The 24404-nt window shown below is 43.8% G+C and overlaps 1 protein-coding gene across 1 annotated transcript; it reads left to right on the forward strand.

Annotated features, from left to right (window-relative positions):
- The first annotated feature begins 572 nt into the window (after positions 1–572).
- Positions 573–23649, forward strand: LOC128898282 (integrin beta-1-like). Its single transcript, XM_054171163.1, has 5 exons — positions 573–799; positions 21860–21929; positions 22186–22271; positions 23309–23531; positions 23624–23649. Exons 1-5 carry the CDS (start codon positions 791–793, stop codon positions 23647–23649), a joined length of 414 nt encoding a protein of 137 aa, XP_054027138.1. The 5' UTR covers positions 573–790.
- Positions 23650–24404: the final 755 nt, after the last annotated feature.

Consider the following 24404-nt stretch of genomic DNA (forward strand, 5'->3'; position numbering starts at 1 on the left):
TGACAGATTTTGATTGTTACTCTTTTATCAGTAGATCCTCCAAGAACCTACTTGCAGGATCACTTAAAAACACTAAAAGCAGGCGCCGAACAGCAGCAGCCTCCGACCAAAAGACTCGGGGAGTTCTACTTTAAGCCTGGACGGTGTGCCCGCGTCATGCCAGGCTCATCCGTCACTCCACCGCTTTTGGAAGCAATTGCCAGCAGAGGGACGGGGCGGTCCCCCTTCCCCCAGCCACCCCTCTGCCTCCACGCGTGTCCCTGAAAAAAGAAAAGCTGGGGTCGAGCAGCCTCCCGACCCCAGAGCGGAGTAGCCACGTCCCCGATGCTCGTCCTGCGGGAGCGAGCGGGAGCGAGCGGGAGCTGCAGAGCGGGGGACCAGGCAGCCGGGCGCTGACACAGCCCCACCAAATAAGGCTCTGGCGGTCAGCACGAAGGGAGGTGGGCGACAAGTGGGAAGCAAACCCCGCTCCTAGCAGGGAAAACCCTTCCCTCTTTCCCCGTCGCGCCGAGAGCGCCTCCCACGCCTGGGCTTGACGGCAGCGGGGAGGAATGTGTTTCCGGGGCGGGGAAAGAGCGGCCGAGCGCGGACCTTCCCTTCCCCCGCCTCGCCGGGCTCCCCCTCAGCAGCTCCGAGGCGAGGCGGCGGCGGGCAGCCGGACGGGGAGCGAGGACTAAGGCCGGGCGTCCCGCCGCGCTGTGCCGCGCCTATCCCAGCCCGCTGCTGGGGCAGAGGGGCAGCGTCAAGCGGGCCGGAGCGCGCCCCGCCGGGAGCCAGCCGCGCCGCGGCCATGGCCGAGGTATGGAAAGGACGGGGCGGCGGTTGGAGCCGGGCGGGAGCGGGGCTGAGCGGTGTCTGTCCTGCCCGGGGCGCCTCGTCTCGGGCGCGTCCGCCGTATGTCAGGGCGGGCTGCGGCGAGTGGTGCGGTGCAGTGGGCAGCGACTGCGGCTTCCCGCTGCTCGCCCTCGTTGGGAGCCGCCGGCAGCCGTACGCCAGCCGCTGCCGCTCCGGGGCGTGGGTCCCTTAGCGCCCGTCCCGGGCAGAGGAGAGGGTGCCTGGCCTTGCGTCGCGCCTGCCCCGGCGCTCGGGGCGGTGTGCTCGTCCAGGTCCGACGCTGCGGGCGGGAACGTGTCGGGCCCAGCCTGCCGCTTCCTGTGGCGGCGGGACGGCGGCCTCGGGCCTCCCGGGCCGGTGGGGGCCAGCCAGGCCTTTGTCCGCCCGGCGCCCGGCCCTTCCCTCTACGGCGGTGTCAGCCTGAACTGGTGCTCTCCTTGGTCAGAGCAGCCCTGTGGCGGCCGCTGGCCCGGAGGTGCCCTGGGAAGGGCAGCACTGGGCTGGGTAAAGTTTGAGGCGGCTTCCCCACGAGTGCGTGGGAGGTCGGCCGTCGCTCCCAGCGCCCGCTCCGGCGTCTGCAGAGCCAGAGGGGGAAGCTTTCCGTCCGCGGGAAGCAAACGCCGGGAGAAGGGAGGTACGGGGCTGAGGCAGTGTAGGAACTTGAGTGCCTCGAGTTTTGACCTGCATATGTCTGCTAAAAGCAACCATTAAGAGCGGGGTATGTGCACTGTTTGAATGACGGCGTGGTCGTTGTGCAGTGTATTGACTGCTCTATGCCTTCAGTTTTCATGCGGTTTTTTGCTCTAAGTTGGCCATGAGCCTTTAAGTTGTTGTAAGCTTGTATCGGGCTGGACGCAGGAATGTGAGGCCTCTGTTCTATGTGGAGATTTCTGAAATAACTTACAGCGATAGGATCACAGCATCATCCCTTTTACTACCTTCCTGTACCAATGGCTAGAAGGAAGCATGAAGTGCTAGGAAATTTTCTGACTCACTTTAATCCGTGTCATACGGCTTTATCTTATGGAATAAGTGTCTGACTTGCCTGTTAGATTCATCATCAAGTCTTTGTGACTGTTCTTCTTTAGGAAAAAAGTTGACCAGTGTTCTTGCTTCCTTCTGTGTTTGTCTTTGCTATAATAGAGCAGTCTGTTCACATCAACATGTGTTGGGCCAAAATGTTGGTTTTCCTGGTGGTTCTGTCATTGGTGCTGTGGCACCCTGTTCATGCCAAGACACACAGACCTTAAGGAGTAAGTTCTCACTAGTGGAACTGCTTATGTTAAATGCTGCATGTGTGCTTCAGTGTCAAAATGGAGCTGGGCTTCATCTGTCAAAGCACTTAAATCACTAGTACTCCTGGCACATTAATCATATGGTGGTCATAGGGTGAGGAAAAATAGTTTTCTATTGTGAAATGCAATGACTTGAAGGGTTTTGGGTTTTTTGTTTGTTTGTTGATTGGATTTTTTTAAAAGTATTGTACCACTGGAAAGATGTGAATTAGACTGAACAGGACTTAAAAAGTTGTGAAGACATTAATTGTTCATGTCCATCCCAGTGATGATCATGAAACTGATGATTCATTCTCCTCTCACAAAAAATATTGCTTGCCTCTGGCAAATGATTAAGTAGCATTTTGCAAGCCTGCCTAAGGCTATGTTTTTAAGGGCTGAAAAGCAACAAGCCATTGGCAATAGGCAGGCAAGATGAGGCAAGCTTAGGGTATGAACACCTTCAACTTTTGTCCTTTTCAAAGATGCTTCAGCTGAGAGGTGCAGACCTGACAGGCATGCAGAATGAAATCTAAACCTTAATGAGAACTGGAGCTGGTAAGTGCTGTATCTGTTTGCCAGCCACATTCTAAATACACCAGACTTATTTCAAAATGAAATGTCAGCAGTCAAAGATCTGGCGTGCTTTGTGCGTGCAGCCAGGGAGCTCATTCTGCTCTGTTCATTTGGTTGTCCAGTCTGCACTGTGTTCCTAGCTATGGCCACCCTTGTGAAGGACTGATTCTGAGGGATGTGAGTTTCTCTAGAATATGCATGAATTTCTGATGTGGGTGAAGAATTTTATTGTTTTGTCTTGAGTTTTAAGTGACTTAAGTGGTTAATCTTCTACCACTTCCTTTGGGAAGTGATTCCCACAGCAGAGAAAAAACTATCCGGAAGCTTTTCCTGCCGTTCTCTTTCCAGTTCATTATTTCATTCCTCTACTCTTGATTGTCCTCTCTAATCCTCTTAGGGTAGCTCTGCGACGGTGCAGTTTTGAAAGGAGCTCCTTGGCTATAAGAAGCAGCTCAGGAAGTAGGTAACTTGGGTAGCAAAGGCAGGCCTGAGGAGCGTGGTGCAGATGTGGAGTGGACACGTGCTATGTTCTCCATTGCCCTGAATATAATTGCCTCACTGCTACTGGTATGAATGCTCTTCAGATGTTTGTAAATAGTTGTCATGCCTACCTTTCCACCCAGTCTTGATTTAGTGGAGTGATGTGATGCACGCTGAGCTCGCGGTTTTCCCAGCCCTCTCATCAGCCAGCTACAGGCTTCCTGGCTGTCCATGCCATTTGGTAATGCAGCCTTCAGAAATGGTCCTGGTTGTGGCTGCAGCAGGACTGCTGTTGAAGTACTTCCTCTTGATGAAACCCTTTTTGTAAGCCATCATCAAAGGCTTTAGTTCTGGAATGGGCTCCAGCTCTGCTCTGTTTCCTTCTAGTGGACAAATATGCAGAGTCCCTGCTGTTTTTCTCTTGCCCGTGGGTGTAGGGGGAGGGGGGCCTGAGCTTCTTCAATGCAGACGTGCATGTGATGCCTGGTGCAGCCTTCACTCACGTAAGCATTGCACATAGGGAGTGGATGCCTGAGCTGTGCCACCTTCTGTTCTCTGCTAGTTGCATCTACTACGTGGCATGGGGATTGGATTTTTGCAGGGGAAGAGTAGAGACTGGATGTATCTTTGCTAACAAAGCTTGACCAACTTGATCTCAGCTTGATCAGGTTGCTTGATGGACCTATCTTCTATGAAAAAGTGACCTGTTTAGTGGATGATGGAGAGGCTGTGGATGATGTTTATTTGTACTTCAGTAAAGCATTTGACATTGTCTCCCACAGCATCCTCCAGGAGAAACTGACTGCTCATAGCTTGAATAGATGGACACTGCTGTGTGAAAAACTGACTGGATGGCTGGGCCCATGTGCTGAATGGAGTTAAATCCAGTTGGTGGCCAGTCACAAGTGGTATTCCCCAGGACTCAGTACTAGGGTCAGTTCTCTTTAATATCTTTTATCAATGATGTGGACAAGACAATTGAGTGAACCCTCAGTAAGTTTGCAGATGGCACCAAATTGGGCAGTGGTATTGATCTGTTTGAGGGTTAGGAGGCTCTTCTACCGAGGGATCTGTATGGGCTGGATTGATGTGCCATGGCCAATTGTATGAGGTTTAGCAAGGACAAGTGCTGGGTCCTGCAAACCCCATACGACATTACAGGTTTGAGGAAGGGTGGCTGGAAAGCTGCCCAGCAGAGAAAGATCTCAGAGTGTTAATTGACAGCTGAATATGAGCCAGCATGTGCCTAGGTGGCCAAGAATGCCAAAAGCATCCTGGCCTGTATCAGGAAGAGATGACCAGCAGGAGTAGGGAAGTGATTGTGCCCCTGTACTCTTCACTGGTGAAACCACCTGTGTTCAGTTCTGAGGCCATCACTACAAAAAGGACATTGAGGGGCTGGAGCAGGTCCAGAGAAGGGCAAGGAAGCTGATGAAGAGCCTGGAGAACAGGTCTTATGAGGAGTGGCTGAGGGAATGGGTGTTGTTTAGTTTGGAGAAAAGGAGGCTCAGGGGAGAGCTTCTCACTCTACAGATACCTGAAAGGAGGTTGTAGCTGGGTGGGTGTTGGTCTCCTTAGTGTAACAAGTGATAGGAGAAGAGTATATAGCCTCAAGTTACACCAGGGGAAGTTTGGATTGGGTATTAGAAGAAACTTCTTCACTGAAAGGGTTCTTAGCCCCCCAAGGAGGTGGTTGAATCTGCAGTCCCTGGCGGTGTTTAGGTTGGAGGGATGTGATGGTAAGTGATATGGTCTAACACCAGATTTAATAGTGTTAGGTAATGGTTGGGCTCAATGATCTTAATCTTTTCCGACCAAAACCATTCTCTAAATTGCTGTACTTGACTTCCTCTGTACCTCTTTTCAAATGCATTTTGTACCCCTTCTCCCTTAGTGAGACTTACAATCAGTGAGATCCTGGAAAAACTGAAGTTAGGCAGGGATTTTTCTCATCAGTGTTAACTACAGCAAGCTAGCTAGCTTTGAGATTGCTCATGCCTCCTCACATGGCACTTGGAAGAGAGATTGGTTAGGTCCAGAAGAGAGGGAATCCAAGCTTGGCAGTAGTGGAGGCTATTCTGCTCTAATTTTGTTTTTCTAGAATTTCAAGTGACTAATTTTTTTCCCAACTCTTTTTGTTGCAGGATGGCAAATCCCCTTGGCATCCTTTTAATTCTTAGGAGCTTCAGTCAGCTCTCTAAGGGGGAATCCTTGTTGAGAGTGTCTTGTGGTTTGTTGGTTTGGTTTTTTTCAGTCTTCTCACAATCTATTGGTAGAGCTCATGAAGCAATTACATAAATTAAATAATTCCTAAAAATGTAATTAAGGCAATGTGCAGTTGGATTTATTTTGGAAGTGGCATTAAAAAATGCTTCCCAGTATGTGTACTGTTGCCCTATGACTAGATTCGTCTGCTACTGTTTAAAATTTCCTATCTCCCAACAGCAAAATTACCTCAAAAGTTAAGTTTGTGTTTTCCTATCTTTATCTCCTGTCTGCCTTTACATTGCTGAGTCTTCAGATTGTTCCCACTTGCTCTACTCGCCTTACTTTGAAGTCACTTACTAACAGTAGCATTAGCAGTTTTTAACATTGCACAGAATCACAGAAAGTTAGGGGTTGGAAGGGACCTCAAAGTATCATCCAGTCCAGCACCCCTGCCAGAGCAGGATCACCTACAGCAGGTCACACAGGAATGCATCCAGGTGGGTTTTGAAAGTCTATAGTGAAGGAGACTCTGCAGCCTCTCTGGGCACCCTGCTCCAGTGCTCTGTCACTCTCGCAGTGAAAAAGTTTTTCTTTGTGTTTATGTGGAACTTGCTATGCTCCAAGCTTGCATTGTTGATTAGATGACTCAAGATATTTCTGCCTTCTGTTTGAATACATGGGTGGCTTTTTTTATGCAAACATCTGCATCTTAAAGCTTTACAGGAAAATGAGAGGGTTTTGTGTTTGGGGAGAGTTAGCTGTTGTTTCCGAAGAGGATGTTTGTTTTTCAAGATGGAATGTCCCAGAATCATGAAGAGATGAGCAAATTCTGCAGGTCCCTCTCCTGGATGGACACTGCCAGTATCTTGATCTGGTTTAAGGTTCCTTTTGTGTCAAAAAAAGGGAAATTTGCTTAGTTCTTGTGCTGAATGATGTCCTTTATGGTGGTTGATACCATCTCCTTTTTTTCCTGTGTAGCTCCTCTTCACTCTCTATCACCCTGTTCTGTTGTATGTTCTATTGCCAGCTTTACTTGCCATGCAGTAACCACAGTGGACTGCAGTATTGACCAGTATCTGTTGTTGTGATTATGGAATTTTCTTGGTAATTTTTGTGTTTATGCACAAATGGGAAGACAAATTTATTTTGTGTGTGTCCTCATGTGCTAATTTGTCCTGCACAGGTGTGGTCCCATAACCCAAACTGTTAAAACTAAGTCAGGATTTCTCAGGAGACCTCTCTCTAAACTTTGTTCTCTCCCTCCATGTGGATTGGTAGTGAAGAAATTATATACAGCTTTGTGGTAAGAAATTGTCATGTGCTTTAGCTGTGTTCATAACAGACTGTGAGTTTCTAGATGGGTAGGCTTGTATTGAAAATGTCACACAGAAAAGGAAAACTCTTCTCTGAACAAAAAATTAGGCACTGGGCACCTCATTATGTGTCATTAAGTAGCACAGTTGTCTTTTTCCATGCTAGAGGTGCTCTCTTTAATGGAACATTGTTATTAAACATCCTGTAACAACTACCTTCTACTTTTCTATTCTTGCACTACTCAAGTGACTCCTGAACTTCCCAGGCTATCGTGTTGTCCCATCAATGGACTGAAGATTTTCACAGAGATAGTAAAGTCACTAATTTAGTCCAAAATTTGCATATAGCCAAGCCACTTGGTAGGGAAAGTTGCCTGATGAGGCCATAATACGAACATTTTCTTGTAGGGAAGGCGGTAGGATTCCTACCTGACTCTTTGGAGTGTCACTGAGTAAAGAGCTCAGTAAATGAGAGTGATATTCTGTTTTATATCTTTCTTGGTTTCTCTTGACAGCCAGCTACAAAAAGGGTTATGAAATATGCTTGCTGTCTTGAAAAGCAGTTTCATGTACTTTCTTTCTTTTCCAACAGCAGCAGCAAAATATCGTTAGTATTCTTGTGGTTTCTGGTAGAGGGAGAAGTTTTGAGTAAGAGACTTGAGGCTGGAATCCTAACTTTGCTCTTGCTATTTAGAGCTAAGATCATACCGGCGCTTTCTCGGCAGCCTTTTCATCCTTTCCCTTCTCCCACAGAAAAATGTCTTGCATATCTTTGATAAATTAATGCAGTTCTCACATTCTGCCCACAAATCATTGGTTTTTTGTTTAGAGTTGTTTTCTCTAAGCTTCTGATAATATTTGCAGTTCATATGTTTCCGATTCTTGTTATTGGACAAGATCACTTACACTTAACTTCATCCTGCTTTAGGCTTAGCTTAGTTTGAACTCTGCTTTTGGTACATTCTAGTGTGTAAGCAGGAAGGAGAGCCATTGTATGGGTTCTTTTCTGTGTAGTACAGCTAGTCATATGCAAGTACTCACATGTAGTTAGTTTTATGATTATTAACAAATACATTTTTTACCTTTAGAGTTGTGCAAGTAAAGGCAATATTGAGGTGGAAGCTGAATGGAAAAAGTGAAAGCTTTCTTCTTATCCTTTGTGGTAGAGTGAAAAACAGTAATTATATATTGGGCTGAAGTGAAACACTGATCTTACCCTCATGCAAAGATGACTGATTTGTGGTTATTTAAAAGAGAAGAAAAATAATCCTATTAATTTAGAAAGAGTCAGTATTTCACTTAGGAAATGATATTATTGTGAGTCAAAGGTGGTATCTTGGATATTAATGTGGACTTCTCTGAGGTCATGGTTTTGAAAAGCAAACCTGAGACCAAGATGTCTGGTTTGGCATAACCTTGACCTTAAAGTAAGTATTGAAATAAGGATGCAAGAGGCAAAGGAAAAAGGGGTGTAAGCTGTCATTCACATCCTGGGCTGCAGCAGAAGTGTGACCAGCCAGTTGAGAGGGGTGATTATCCCCAGCTGTTGTGCTCTCATGAAACCCCTTGGCATCCATGTCTTCAGGTTTTTTGGTTCCTAGCATAAGGAGGACATGATTGAGTGTTTGAGCAGGTCCAGAGGAGGCCCACAATGATGATCAGAGGGATGAAACAGCTCTGCCATGAGAAAAGCCTGAGAGTTGTGGTTGTTCAGCCTGGAGAAGAGAAGGCTCCAGGGAGACCTTACATAAATCTTCCAGTTCCTAAGCAGAGCCTACAAGAATGCTGGAAAGGGGCTCTTTGCAGGGGTGTGCAGTGATGTGAGAAAGGACAATGTCTTTAAACTGAAAGAGGGTAGATTTAGATTGATGTAAGGCAGAAGTTCTTCCCTTTGAGGATGGTGAGTCACTGGAACAGCTTGCCCAGAGAAGCTGTGGATGCCTCATCCCTGGAAGTGCCAGATTGGATGGGACTTTAAGCAGCCAGATCTAGTGGCAGGAGTCCCTGCCCATGGCAGGGATGTTGGAACTAGATGATCTCTTCCAACTCAAACCATTCTAGGATTGTTAATTTTCTTTGGTGCAGTTGCAGTTTGTTGGTCTTAACACAGTGGTAACCTTGGGCATTGGCATGAGAGCTGCCCCTGCCACTTTTGCAGCTAGCTCTCAGAGAGGTTGTGGAGTCTCCCTCTCTGGAGACTTTCAAGACCCATCCGGATGCATTCCTGTGTGACCTGCACTAGATTCTGTGGTCAGGGGAGTTGGGATTCAATGATCTCTGGAGGTCCCTTCCAATCCCTAATATCCTGTGAACCTGCTGTCTTTGTAGGCTGGCAGGACCTATGAGGAGTTGATCTGTGGCCTTGTGCTGCCATGAAGCAGAAGATCATAGGATGCTCTTCCAGTGAGTTGAGCTAACCCAAGTGTCAGGAGCATATCAGAGAGCATAGGAGAGGTCATTTCAAGGGCCTGGCACTCTAGTAGCTTGGCCAACATCCTCTGCAGACTCAGTTGCTCAAGTATTAAATTGGGTAACATCCAAGTACTGCCTAGACCCTCAGCTGTCAGGTTTTCCAAATCCTAGGTAAAGGGGTTTTGCTGTGGCTAAGTACAGCTAAAAGGAAAGCCTGTTTCTGCTGCAGAGATAAATACAAAAGGATGTCATCTTTTTGATGTTAAATAAAAAGCACTCTCCCAGGGATCAGAAGATGACATGTTAGTATTTCATTATCATTAAATTGGGATTAGTTTTTACTTTGAGATGACTACTATTATTGAAAAGAAGGCTCCGAGGTGACCTAATTGTGGCCTTCCAGTATCTGAAGGGGGCCTACAAGAAGGCTGGGGAGGGACTTCTTAGGATATCAGGTAGTGATAGGACTGGGGGGAATGGAATGAAGCTGGAGGTGGGGTGATTCAGACTGGACATGAGGAGGAAGTTCTTCACCGTGAGAGTGGTGAAGCCCTGGAATGGGTTGTCCAGGGAGGTGGTTGAGGCCCCATCCCTGGAGGTGTTTAAGACCAGGCTGGATGAGGCTCTGGCCAGCCTAATCTAGTGTGAGGTGTCCCTGCCCATGGCAGGGGAATTGGAACTAGATGATCCTTGTAGTCCCTTCCAACCCTGACTGATTCTATGATTATTGCTGTGTTGTTGAGGGTGAAGTGGTAAAGACTTTGGGCTTGTCCAGTCAGCCAGTGAAATATTGTTCCCTCTTCTGATCATAGAAAGGAGAAACGAGAGAGCCTTTGCTCCCATCATCCACAAGACTGACTGGGTTAACCAAGGTTGAATGTGTGCTGCCACGGTGCTCTAGATGAGTTTTGTCTGAATGCACTGATGTTTTATTTTCTTGTGTATTGGGAAATTGGTTTTGGTGGGCATAGGATAAAGTCAGGAATTGCCTTCTATACTCTTTTTTTTTGAGGAGGGTGGGGTTTGTGCAGCTGTATTTAGTGTGTCAACGTGCTCACTTTTTGGTGCTAGCTAGAGAGTGCCCTGATGCTGAAAAGCAAGCTGTAGACCATCTGCATAAAACACAAGCTTTTTAAAATGTCATTTTTCTGGGTTTGTGTCAGAATAGACTAAAAAAAATATTAGTCTTCTAGTTGTGCATGAACGTAACCTACATGCATTTCCAAAAACATCTGTAAGGGTAGCACTGTAGGAGATAACATCTATTCTTTGATTTTTTTGATGTGCAGTTCAAAAATGGGGACTCATTTCTTTTGGTGCTGTTTTTTCTCCTTTCCATGCAAATACAAATTGCTGTGAGAAATTAGGTTTCGAGAACTTCAGTGTCATTTTTCCTGGGTGTGGACTTGAGCGTAAAAAAGGAAACAGCAGATTTCCTTCTTCAGAAGAACACGGTATACATACTGGTTATAGGTTGTTTTAAAGTGCATCATCAAATAATAAACAGTGGTAAATACTACCTTTTTTTCTATGTAGGTGTTACTTCCCTCCGCTGCAGATGTTGTTTACATAATCTTTCAAAGGCTAGGCTAAAATGTTACATTGGCATGTTGCTGGTATCGCCATCTTCAGTGAAGAACTCAGCTTCAGCATTGAAGAATAAATGCAGCATACAAGATTTGCTGCCAGCAATTTTATCACCAGCAGCTGGCCAACCTGGAGGGTGTTTTAGATACTAACAAAAAAAAGCTTGCACAGATACTGGCTCTTTTTGGTGCATAATTCACGATGCAGTTTCACTTTCTAGATTAATAATGTCAGTACTTAACATGATTAACATTTGCTTTTAGCTGAAAGAAGTTTGGGTACTGTGCCTCTGCAGAGTTTAAAAGAAAGCCCAACAAAAGAAGTTGCTCATTAGTGATAATTCAAAACTCTGCAGTAGACAAGTGGTTTTCAAATATACTTGAATTTCATAGTCTGTAAAATGCTCCCAGTGGTCCTTGAACCAGGAATTCAACTAAAAATGTTTTATTTTCATAGGAGCATGGCTCTGCAGTAATTACACCAATGCAGGTATTAGCTGTCCCTCCTGCTGTGCACTGCTGCCATCCTCCTTGCATCAGCAGTGGAAGTCCTAAGGCTGCACAGTAAGGCGTTGAAGTAGCTGATCAGGTTGAAAAATAGCTTGGCAAAGACATAATTTTCAGCTAGATCAGCTGTTTCAGCTAGGTGACCACACACATTGCTAGTGACATGCTTCAGGCCAAGGGGAGGAATAGGAAAATGTGCAACTCATAGCGAGAAGAGTGAGGGACTGTGATAGTCCAGAAATAAGTTGGCATAAACTGCTGTGGAACCTCACAGCATCTGCTCATGTGCTCTTCAGTTCTTTTTTGACTTGCTTAATTCATCTTAGCTCACTAGGTCAGGTGAAAAATAACTCAGCAAGGAGTTGTTGCTCATCTTGTTCCTCTGTCTCGGTTAAGAGGCGAACATGTTATCCGCACTTGGCACCAGATAGATGAAAGGTGCAAACTGGGGAATTTTAGGGCCTAAAGAAGTTGAGCTGTCTCCATTGAGTAGTGACTAACTGGCAGATCTGCTTGGCCACTTTGAGAAACCTCATCTTTTATTATGTTTTGCAGTCTTCTTAGAAGCAGCCCACGAACTCCAGGCTGTATGAAATATTTTGTGAAGTGTCTGCCGTTCCAAAAACCAAACCAAACAAAAAACAACAAACAAACACAAAGCAAACAAACAAAACCCGAGGTCAAAGTCATTTATTTCCTGAGATTGGTGATCTTTTTGTAAGGCACTCAAACTTCAGGATTGAGAACCAGATGGAGTCCGCTGTTTGTTTTGCCGTGCTCTTATACCCAGCCAGTTGTCACTGGCATTGAAAGAATAACCAACGTGAGTGAGAGAGATGTATAAAAAACATGTATCTGTAAAATCAAACATACAGAATTACCTATATATTTTAACATCACATAGATACAGGTTTATAAGGCTATATATATAGTTCTGTGGAATAAGCAGTCTTTTATTGTTTCTGCATGTCCATTTTTCTGACCACTTAGCAGTGTTGAAAATATGTTGAGGATGAGATTTGTTTCAGTACTAGTCTCACTCTAAATTGTTAAAAGAGTGAATCTTCTTTAAAAAGCCTTGCAATTAAATATTTGGATGCTATCTGTAGGCATTATTCTATGTACTTGCCAGTCAAATCCTGAATTAAAATTTAAAACCTCAACAAATTTTAAAAAAAAAAAAAACCACCCTTTCAATGTTTTTTTTTCTTCATTTATTTTCTTTTTTTTTTGCCAACTAATTTATTTTAATAGCTATTAGAAAAATTAAGAATCAAACCAGAACAGTTCCCAAACTGGCTTTTGCTATGTGAGCAGTCATAGGCAGTTCACCCAAGGTCAGCAGAGAAGGAAGGTGATGGGCTTGTGACAGCCTGGATTTTTGGGCTGGTTTCGCAGCACTCAGACCCCAGTGTCATGTTGGAGGGCCTAGTCTGTTCCCCATCAACCACTCTATAGAAGTTGTTTCCTCTGCGCTGCCTTGCGCATGTGGAGGTCTGATCCAGTGTGCTGAGGCTTACAGAGGGCAGGTTTCGATGGGGAGTGGAAAGAGGTGACTCCAGGTATTGCTCTGCCAGCTCAACCAGTGGAGCTTACTCAAGGTGTTGGAAGTCCACAAGTGGGAGCACAGGAGCAGAGGCTGCTTTTTTGGAGGTGAAGATGCTGCAGCACTGCTGTTGCTTTCATCTTGGTTTTGGTTGCTGCATCTGTACCCTGAGCATTAGTGAGCTACTGGTGGGTGAAGGCTGCCATGTAACGACGGAGTTTCCGCTGAGTTTGCCCTTTGCGGTGTGCCAGCTTCTGGCTTCCTGCAGTACCTGCAGAAATAGCAGCTGTTTTCTCTTAAAGAAGTAGATGAGCAAGGCATTGTGTTAAGTAAAAAGTTAGAGAACTTCAGTTAAGCATGTAAATGCTTCTGCTCTGCTTTTCCTTTAATTCCTTTGGATTAAAGTAAGTTTAGCCAGACAGTCATGGATATTACTAAGGCCTTAGAAACATCAGTTACAATCGAGCATGTAAGAGCTGTATTTATGTGTTTAACTTTTCATTTCCCTCTGTGTGGATGAATGTGAGGTTTAAGTTGCACAAAATTAAATAGTCTGATTATAGGAGCTGTAAGTGGTGCAGAGTTTGTGGCAATTTAATGCTGCCACAAGGAACAGATACCCCTGTTTTCTGCTAGAATGGCTTCAAATTGTTATGTGACATTTCTAACTGTAATCTGTCTGAGATGGAAATGCTAAACTTAGCCAAGTCCTGTAGACTAGCAAGACCTATGTAAACAAGTTAAATATTGAATTCACACTCTCCTCCACCAAAAACCCCAAAACCAAACCTCAAACAACCTGTGACATTTAAGAAAGAGGAGAAATTAAATTATGGCCCAAAATGACTGATGGATCCAAAGGCATTTGAAAAGGGATGAAAAAGCAGATTTTATTTTTTCTCTGTTTTAATTGTAATTGTGTGAAGAGGTGCTTGTAATAACCAAACCCCTGAAATGTTTGTTATGGAAAAATGCCAGCTGATAGCAAGGAGATTGAATACAGTGAGAATTGTTACAAATCATGAAGACATGGTGTGCTTTGAGCATCAAAGTTGTAATGGACATGAACTGCTGGGAACTTGTTGGCGAGAGCACAGAAAATGGCTATTTTGTTTTTAAGGTGAGAAAACTTTGGGTGTTTTCATGCTTAGCATTTGTGTCCACGTTACATATTTATCCTTAAAGAGGAAGCTCTCAAGGTGCACATCTATAGAAGCTGTTACAGATACAGAGAACAGTAGTTTCAACCACAGTATCGGTGCCCATGAGCTTGGTGTGTTAGCTTTAGAGAGAGGTGCTGTCTCTCTGGTGTGCTTACATGCCAGCATAAGCAGCATATGAATAGGTTGTATTATTTTGCCCTTAAAATTCAAGGAGCTTCATAATGCCCTTGTAGAAATCCCAGCTTTCTGTAGTAGGATGCACTGACATGGGATGTCTTGGTGAGAGAGAGAAGTGCAGGTGTTTGGTGGTGTGTGCTGCTTTTCTTTATTCCATACTTCAGCAAGCACAACAGAGGTAGCAAAAAGTAGTTATAAACTGGCTTTTCAGAAAAAGATGCAAATGTTTTAGTCAAAACTAGGTGTAAGCCATAGGTAATAAACAGTAAAAAACACATTGCTGGTGTTCTAATTCAGTGTAGCTGCAGGCCTGTGTTGCTCTGCTTGAGAACATGCAGAGTTGCATTTCTCTCCTAATTTAGTGTTGAACATTAAGCACAATACACCTGTTTGTTAGTCTGGTTTTCCAAAATACAGTTGTTAGAGTTTACCCTATAAATTGCAGTCTGTGGATAATTGCCTGGTGAAAGTATCTAAATAAACCTATGTGGAAAAAATAATACTCTCATGAGAAAGAGCAGCTGGCTTGGCTCTTAAATGGTTTGCTGTATGTGGGGATCACAACACAGGCTGCTTGTTTGCATGACCTGTGTTGAAGCACTGTTGCCTTTCAAGCATCAATATGCTTTCAAAAGCATCACCTAAACTGTGGAGTCTTGGCTTCAAATTATGATTCAGTGAGTCAGGCAAACATTATACAAAGAGTTTCTTTGTCCTTGTTAGAACCAAGCTAGGGACAAGGATGGTTAATTCAGTAAAGTATTCCTAAGTTAGTAATTACTGATGATATGGTAGGAGGTCTAGTCATGAATTACAGACCTTCTGTTCATGGTGGTGTGTGTAAATACCATTTGAAAAAAGGCCCCTGCTTCAAACGTGGTGCTGACTAACCAGGGTTAGTCCTCCCTGCACCGCACCTCCAAAAGGCATTAGAACAAAGGGAAGAGATTGAGACTGCACTTCGGCTTTGGTGACTTGACAGCTGAAGTCTCTGACAGCAGCAGCATCTTCACGCTGTCCCTGAGCATCTTTTCTCATTCTTTTGCTTTCTGTGCCTGTTGTCAGCATGCAGCCTGGACTTGAGTGACTTCTTCAATAGAAATATGGTATGAAAAGACAAACCAAGTAGGCTTTAGCAGCATTAGTGTTTTTTACAGTTCACTACACAACTTGGGTTTTGCTTGTGAGGAGTATTTAGGTTTGCAGCTAGTTGCAGGAGCTGGTTTGTCATTAAGTGAAATTTTCAAGGGATTGGGGCTCAAGGCCTTATCCAGCTTGGCTTTAACACCTCCAGGAAGGGGACATGCATGACCTCCCTGAGCAAAGTGTTCCAGTGTCTCACCACCCTCACTGTAAAGGATTTCTTCCTAATCTCCAGTCTAAATCTCCCCTCCTCAAGCTTCAGTCCATTCCCTCTCTCCTGTCACTACAAGCCCTTGTAAAAAGTCCCTTCCCAGCTTTCTTGTAGGTCCCTTCAGGTGACCTTGTAGGTCCATGAAAGCTGATCTTCTGAACTAGCCAGTGGCTAGTTTTCGCAGGTGACCATACTGGAGAAGCTGGTCTGCCTACCCCAAGCAGAAAAGCAATTCCCTGTAGATTTTAACTCTTTGTAATTAAAATTTGAGTCCTAACTGTTTTATTATAGGTTATTTTGATGTATGATGCCCCACTAGGACAGAGTGGTTGTGGAAGTGCTTGTCACGAGTGTTTGGGGACTATGCTTGTTGTATTCTGTTAACTTAGAGGTAACAACTGAGAGAGAGAAATTAAGTCCAATGTGAAGTACTGCTATATTTTTATCCTCTAGTGTCATAGGAGTGGAAGTTATTATTCCTTAGAGCTTCTTCAGGACACAATTGAGTAAGCAGCCTTGATGTGAGAAACGTGGGGGATTTTTGTATGAAAACTGTTTCAGTGCTGAAGAATTTCTTACTTTGCACATTAATCTGGGTTAATCTCCCATTCTTTCCATATTACTGTAAGTAGTTCAAACCCTGCTCTGTTAACATCTGCAGAATGTGAGGTGGAGAAAGAACATCATGAGCTTGATGAGCCATGCTGTTGGTAGACTGGTAGATAGAAAGGCTGTTGAGAGCAGGCTCACTTCTAGCATTTAGTCTTGCATTGGGATGCTGTAAAGGCCTGCTCTCGAGACTGCACTTCTGCTGTCCATCTTGTCTATTCCCATCAGCTTCACTTGGAGATACTCCCAGTAGCTCACCTCTGACTGGGCCAGGTCAGGAGCTGAGCCAGTCTGTGAAGGGTAACCATCACATTGCTGATCCACACTCGGGGACCAAATAGTTTTGCAGGGTGAGTTCAGGTTTTGGTTCTTTGATTCAAATTTCTTGCTTTTCAACCATCACTGTTTATCATAAATCTCTGCTCCATGAAGAAGATTCCATCACATAGTTTCAGGATCTGATGGTCCTGAAATGTACTGTGCAAACAGTGTATCCCAGCCTAATTCAGTGTTACAGTAGCATTTACATTGATTAATTAAACAAGATAGCTGTTAAGGTCACAAATGAAAAACAACCTGGAATGAATTCCCAATTCACTGGAAAATCTGCACCACAAACATGGAAGTTTTAATCAAAAAAGTAACTCCGTGGTGTGGAACTCTTTCAGTTCTGTACCTGTGCCTTTCTGAGCAATGTGAATTCTCTGCAGACAGAGCAGCAGGATACTGTTTTGCCACTTACAGTGAATTGCTGCTTTGCAGTGAGCTGTACACAGAGCTCAGAGTTATGCATCAGGTCAAGTCCGAGTTTGTAACTGGTGTTTGTGGTGAGAGCTCTGCCTGTCAGGAGTACTTACAGAGGTGTGGGGTGTTCCTAGAGGTCTGTAGTGCCTGTGTAATTGCCCTCCCATGTCACCAGGGTTGTCTGGTTTCTCCAGTTACAAAAATCACTGCCTTTTTTTGTCTTTTTCCTAATATTTTTTTTATGTGAATGGCGTTCTTCTTGCCAGTCCATAAAACTCAGGTTGAAGAGTGTGGTCCTCAGCTAAAGCTTGAAGTGAGTGAGAAAGGAACTTTTTTTAGCAGGGTAGCCATCAAGTCCTGAAATGGTAGTCTCCAGAGACTATTTAATTCTGCTTAATTTTAGAAACATGCCTCTTCCTGCTCTTTTAATAACAAGAGCCTTGATGACTGGGAGTGGGGGCTGACTGTATGTCCACTGCAGTCCAGCCCACAGCCACAGACTGGCTGAGAAGCAGTATCCTTTCCTTTTTCCTAGAAGTCTTTCTCCAGTCCCATTTTACCACTTCCACCAAGGCAGGACAAGAATTTTGTACCCAAATGACTGACACTAACCCCTTTCTTTGTTGAAATGGTATTTCACCCAGATCTTTTCCTGGCTGTGTGTTCCTTGGTGGCTGCACTAATGCTAGCACTGGTCAGAAAGGAAAACAGGAAGCATAATCAATCAGGAGGCAGATTAACAAAGGTGAATAATTGACAAGGAAGGTTAGGCAGCTCTTAAGTGATTTTTTTCATTCTTAGGCTAGATCAAAGTGGCTGTAAACATAATCTCAGCTCCAGGAGGGATCAATTCCATGAGCACTTTTGATTCAAGCATTAAAGTTGTGAAAATGCAGCTGATGCAAAGAGGTGCCAGTCTGGGCAGCATGAACACTAGTCCAAAAGCGTGAGTTGCTAATTACTTTCTAGGTTTATAAGTGTAATTAGAGTGAAGTGTGGGAATGTGAATAAGTAATCTGTCTGGTTATTGCCTCAGAAAGGTGGCATCTGCACAACTCTTGCAAGGTGGCATCTGCACAACTCTTGCTGTATGCTTTAATGTTTCCTCCATGGTCTGAAGCATGGTTATGTTTCAATAGAAAGCTTTGCAGCAAGACACACTTCAGTTCCCAGCAGGAGCAAGTGCCTTTTAGTGGTTTTGTTTGCTTGGCATTGGCTTGGTGTGCCCTGGGGTACTGTGTGGGTTGAGGAGCAGCTCAGAAGAGTGGAACAGTACTGCAGTGGCCTAATATTGCCTTAATATTGATAGAAACTGTGGCCTGGTCAGGCAGGATGAATGCTGAGCTGAGGAGAGGTGAGGAGAATGGCACAGCCATTGATACTTGATTTCAAAGGGACTGAAGCCTCTGTGAGTCTAACTCTTTTTTTCTTGATCCCATTTGCCCAGTTAATTTTCTGTATAAATGCAATTGCTATTCTAATGAACTTTAAAAGCTGCAAAAGGTTTTAGTGCTGTGGCATAGTAAACAAAAATATCTTGGTGGTTAACGGAATAGAAAGGTGCTAAACACTCGATCTGCAAATTCAGATGTACTCTTGCTGTGGTTAGTTAAGCCTTCATTTTTCCTGTTGTCACTTAATGAAGTCATTTCAAATTGAAGGCTTCAGAGATTTTCATCAATGCTGAGTTTATGAAGAAAAAAAAAAATTCTCTTTGAGCATTACTGTTTGTAGAGACAGGAAAAAAAAAAAACCAAACAACTTGGAAAAAGCAGCTAGCCCAGACATGCAAAGTTATAGCTGTATTTTTCTTCCTAAAATATTTAACAAAAATAGAGTGCAGTTCACAAATGTGCAGAAATCAGTTTAAAAGCAGTTTTTCAACAGCTGTGCCATTCGTAGCCTTTTAAAGAGGGTCCAACTGGTGATACAGTTGCTGGAAAGATTTTTTTTCTTGGCAAGCTTACCTTTTGTAAGGAAAAAAACCAACAAACCAGTTTTTAAAGGATTCTGGAATATTTGAATATTTTTCAAGGATTTAATTAAAAAGGAGAGAACAAGTATAATAGAAAATACATAAATGTTGCACAAAAAAAGGTCATTTATTTCTTCTAACAATGGGTTCTTTTCTGTTCCCGTCATCCGTGGTTGAATACTGACATGGAGTTTAGTTGCAACTCCACTCCAAGGGTTTCTGAAGGCTTCTTTTGGCTGCCTAGTGTAGTTAGGCATTGTTTGATTTATTACTTTTTTTGCCTTCTGACAGGGCAGGGCAACCCTCAGTAGTAAGCAGTGACCTGCAGGGGGATGCATTTGACAGTGCTGCAGTGCTGCTGCAGTGGCTGGCAGGAGGTTTGGAGGCTGAGGATGTGCATCGCTTTGCTTGTGTTATAGAACAAACTACATTGAATCCAACTTAGCAAATTTGCAGTTGGGTTTTTCCAAAACTCAGCAGATGGAAATGCAATTAAGCAGTGGAGGTAGAGGAAGCAGGCTGGCCTGTGTGTGGTGGAGGGCAGGCAGCTTGCTTGAGGAGATGCATTGGCTTAGCCATATATGGAAGAGGACATTTTCCTTGTTAGCTTTACAGGGAGTCTATGCCCAGAACTACATTCATCATGCAGATGCGTTTCCACAGGAACATTTCTCTTTCAAATGGTCTTAGTCATAGTTTTAGCACTGTGTCACATCTTTGCTGGCTTATTTATACAGTCTGCATGGGCTTGCTGTGCATCTGCTGCTGGTCTGCCCTAAAAAGGTGAACTGTTTGTAATTTTCTCAGTTTGGCTATCAGAAAGCACAGTACTAAACTGATGCCAGCAGCTTGGTTTTCTTCTTATTGAAAAGCCCACCCTGTTCCAGGCTTGACTTAAAGCAAAAGTACTTCCTGAGTAACAAAATATCCTTTAATTTGAGAGAAGTAAGGTTTGCAAAACACAAACCATAAAACTGGAAAAGGAGGAGCCTAAAAGATGAGCAACGTGGTAAGGATTTCCAATCAGTGTGCTCCTACACCATGTAACTGCACTCTCACCTTAATTCAGTCCCTTTGTCTGTCTTCCACCTACTCCTATTTGGTAGGTCACAGTTCCCCTCTAAACTAGGTTTGTGGCTGCACAGATTTAGATGACTGCTTCCAGAGGGGACTTTTTAAAGAGTTTGTGAAAGAGTTTTTGTGAATGAAGGGCTGATAACCCATGCAGGTAAAACTGGACTCAGATATGTGCAATAAGTAGTGTTCAAAAAGTAAGATGTAATTCACAGTGCAATGGTTTTCTTTGTGTTTTTTAATCAGTAATTTCTTATGTTTATTTGCATAACATCTAGCAAAGTAATTCCATAGCAAATTCTCCTAATTCTGTGTCTAAGCTCCCCCCATCTTCTGGCTACAGCATCCCCTGAAGAGTGGGCCAAAATGATCCATCAGAAAAATATGAACCATCTCATACTGTTGTTGGATACAAGTTGTTAGCAAAGGGCTGACTTCTGTGAAAAACATCCTCCACCAGATTTTAGAGCAGCCATCCTTTCTCCTGTAGGTCTGGCCAGATGTGCAAAATAACAATTATGAATGACTCTCAGTGTGGGAAAACCAAAGCTCAGCTGCTGGGCTAATTTAAACTTTGTTCACTTAGCTGTTGATTTACAAGAATAATAGGACATCTCTGGAAAATGACAGGTTCATTTTAAAAGACTCAGCCAAACTCACTTTTCCTTGGCTGTATTGCAAGATATTTTTTACAACTAAGAGGTATTAAGGGTATTGATGTTTCTGGGATGACTGGAAAGACTTTAATTAGGAATAACATTTTAGGATGACCAAGGGAAGGCAGCCATGTTCCAAGTTTTCTCATGAATAAAAGAGAAATTAAATTTAAAGTAGCACCAAAATGTCAAACATGTGACAGCTGACCCTGGCTGTTCCAACTGACCCTGACCTGCTTTTAAGAGTAGGAGAAAATCTAGAAGAAAGTTACCTGTTTGAAACCTGGTTTTAGAATGTAATCCTAGCTCTGGAGCACTAAGTGAAGCCTCACCACTAATTAGGAAAAATGACAAGGCAGTAACCCTACACTGTGATTTATAAGCATTCCAATCTTGTCTCATAAAGCATATACATGATGTGGTTTGTATGGATTTGTTTTTTCTGCGAGGCTTGCATTAAGATTTCTAGCGCTGAACAAAGGGTGGTGGAGGTTTTTTGTTAGTAAAGACGATACCCATTAATCCTTTGTTGTCTAGAGAGAGTTAAAAAAGGGGCTGAGTTTAAAACAAGGATGCTTCATTACATGTTGTGAGAGGACATTTCTAGTTTAGAGTATAAAGTGCAAATTTAGGACATAAAATGCCTTTTGACAATTCCAAGGGAAGTATTTTGGGAAGGGCCTTGAGGCCTGTCTTAGAACAGAGACTTGAATAGAGAAAATCCATTTTAATCTTCCATTTCTATGGTAACTTTATTTAGAAGTCTCTCTCCCAACATCATTCAGGACATAAACATTCTTAATAAGATGTTAATCTTAGAATGGCTTAGGTTGGAAGGGACCTCAGAGATCATCTACTCCAACCTCCCTCCCAGCTAAACTCAGCTGCTCAGGGCCTCATCCAACCTGGCCTTGAAGACTCCCAGGAAGGAGACATCCACAACCTCTCTGGGCAGCCTATTCCAGAGTCTCACCACCCTCATACTGAAGAACTGCTTCCTAAGCTCGAGACTAAACCTGCTCTCCCTCATTTTAAAACCATTCCCTCTAGTCCTACTGCTAATATGTTAATAGCTCCATTTAGATTCTTTTCCCCCTGACTGAATGTTTCCAAACTTCTCATAGCTGTCATAAAATTATTTCAAAATAATTTGCAAAGCTACCCTTTTTGATGTCTCCTAAACACAATGTAGCCCACAAGCATAGTTGTCTTGGAGCAGAAATGCCCATCTGGTGCAGCTAAAATGATATGATCTGCATCTGCTCCCCGTTCCTTGTCTCCTGTGAAACAGTTAAACGTCTGCAGTTTTATGCAACTTTTTTTCCTGCCTACTTGTTACAGTAAATGTTGTCTCCTGCTTTTGTATTTCAGATTAATGTAAGATTGGTCACGTGGGCTGGCATCCTCTGTTGCTTGATATGGAATGGATTTGCTCAGCAAGGTAAGTCACTTGATTTCATTGCAGTCGTTTAACGTTGCTGTATAGATTTAGCAGTGGTTTATGTAGAGGAATATAGTTTTGTTGAAGGAGTGCTAATGGCAATACATCAGTCATGTCTCATGTTAATATCCTGTTTGTAACCTCTTAGTTTACAAAGATAGAATAGAATAAACCAGGTTGGAATGACACAAACTGGATTTCTGCTGATGCTCGCACCCTTTTATAATTTAAGTGACTGATCTCTGTTCTTTGCTAGGTGGAAGTGACTGTATAAAAGCTAATGCAAAACACTGTGGTGAATGTATACAAGCAGGGCCAAACTGTGGTTGGTGTAAAAAATCAGTAAGTCTTACAAAATTCTTGTTATGGTTTGTATTTTCCCTTGTTTTTAAGTTTAAGTAAATACTTTAAATGTATAGAAATGTCTGTTTTTACTAAGTTTCCTGTAACTCTTCAATTGGATACTTATTTGTACCTAAAAACTCATATACTGTAATATATTTCTGGTTGGAGTATGCTTGCTTTTCACAACATATTGACTTACTTTCCAAATCTGAAGTGTATACAGACCTTACAGGCTGTCTTATAGCTTTTCAAAATCATTCCAGTATGGAATCTGTCTCAGTATCATTCATTATGTTCTCCCAATGACATCAGAGTAAGAGGTTCTGGACTTGAACTGTTGGAGAGAGTCCAGAGAAGATCCACAAGGATGACTGAAGGGCTGGAGCACCTCTGCTACGAAGACAGACTGAGGGAGCTGGGGTTGCTCAGCTTGGAGAAGGCTCTGGGGGGACCGTAGAGCTGCCTTCCAATACCTGAAAGGTATTGGGCAAGGATGTTGATTGAGTAGACTTGGCTACTCAAGGCATCATCCAACCTGGCCTTGAGTATCCCCAGGGAGGAGACATCCACAACCTCCCTGGGCAGCCTGTTCCAGAGTCTCACCACTCTTGTACTGAAGAACTTCTTCATAAGGTCCAGTCTAAATCTACTGTCCCTCAGCTTCAAACCATTCCCCTTTGTCCTATTGATACTGTCTATGAAAAGTCCCTCTTCAGCCTTAGAGCTGGAAGGCAGCTCTAAGGTTTGCCCCAGAGTCTTCTCTTTTCTAGGCTGAACAACCCCAGCTCAATCAGCCTGTCCTCATAGCAGAGGTTCCAGCCCCAGTGTAAGTAGATGGAAACTCCTGTACTGAATAGTAGCCCCTGATGTATTTAGTATAATTTAAGGACTGTGTTTTATTTCTGAACTTGTTTCATTTTTAATTAACTTTTTTTCTTTTTAAATGGTGGTGGTGTAAAAAAGGTTATTATGGGTAGAGTACAACAAATTGTAGACAGCTCTAAACTTGACATCCTTTTGCCTGTGTTTTCTAGGACTTCTTGCAAGAAGGAGAACCCACGTCTGCCCGATGTGATGACTTGGCAGCACTAAAGAGTAAAGGCTGCCCTCTGGAAGACATTGAAAATCCCAGGGGGAGCAAACAGGTGCTTGAAGACAGAGAAGTAACAAATCGTAAGATAGGTGCAGCAGAGAAGCTGGATCCACAGGACATTACACAGATCCAGCCACAAAAATTAGTACTGAAACTCAGAGTCGGTAAGGCCAGTTTCATTCTAGTTTGCAGATGAGTTTTCTGTCACCACCATATCTGCATGCTCTGGTTTGAATGTGTAACCACTTTGTTACAGAAACCACTATTGTTCAGGAAACCTGATCAACTGCAGAGCCACTCTGGTCACCCCCAGGAGTTTAGATACTCCACATGCTTTTGATGGGTTTTATGAAAGGTTGGATGTTATCTCTTGTTCCCACTAGAACTTTGGAGAAATTAGATACAGCATTACAGCATGGATTGACTGGGGGGCTGGAACACCTCTCCTGCGAGGACAGGCTGAGGGAGCTGGGGTTCAACCTGGGGAAGACACTGGGGAGACCTAATAGCAGCCTTCCAGTACCTGAAGGGGGCCTACAAGAAGGTTACAGAGGGACTATTTACAGAGGCCTGTAATGATAGGACAAGGGGCAATGGTTTGAAACTAGAGAGGAGTAGATTTAGATTGGATGTTAGGAACAAGTTCTTTATCAAGAAGGCTGGGGAGGGACTTCTCAGGATATCAGGTAATGATTAGGACTAGTTCTTCACCATGAGAGTGGTGAAACCCTGGAATGGGTTGTCCAGGGAGGTGGTTGAGGCCCCATCCCTGGAGGTGTTTTAAGACCAGGCTGGATGAGGCTCTGGCCAGCCTGATCTAGTGTGGGGTGTCCCTGCCCATGGCAGGGGGGTTGGAACTAGATGAGCCTTGTGGTCCCTTCCAACCCTGGCTGATACTATGGTCCTATGATACTATCATGAGGGTGCTGGAACACTGCAACAGGTTGCCCAGGGAGTTGTAGTGGAGTTAGAAGGGTCTAGTCTAGTCTAGTCCATGATTCTATGAAATTTGGAGTCACCATGTATGCAAATACATT

This window comes from Dryobates pubescens, chromosome 21, assembly GCF_014839835.1.
Source record: "Dryobates pubescens isolate bDryPub1 chromosome 21, bDryPub1.pri, whole genome shotgun sequence".
Classification (NCBI taxonomy): Eukaryota; Metazoa; Chordata; class Aves; order Piciformes; family Picidae; genus Dryobates; species Dryobates pubescens.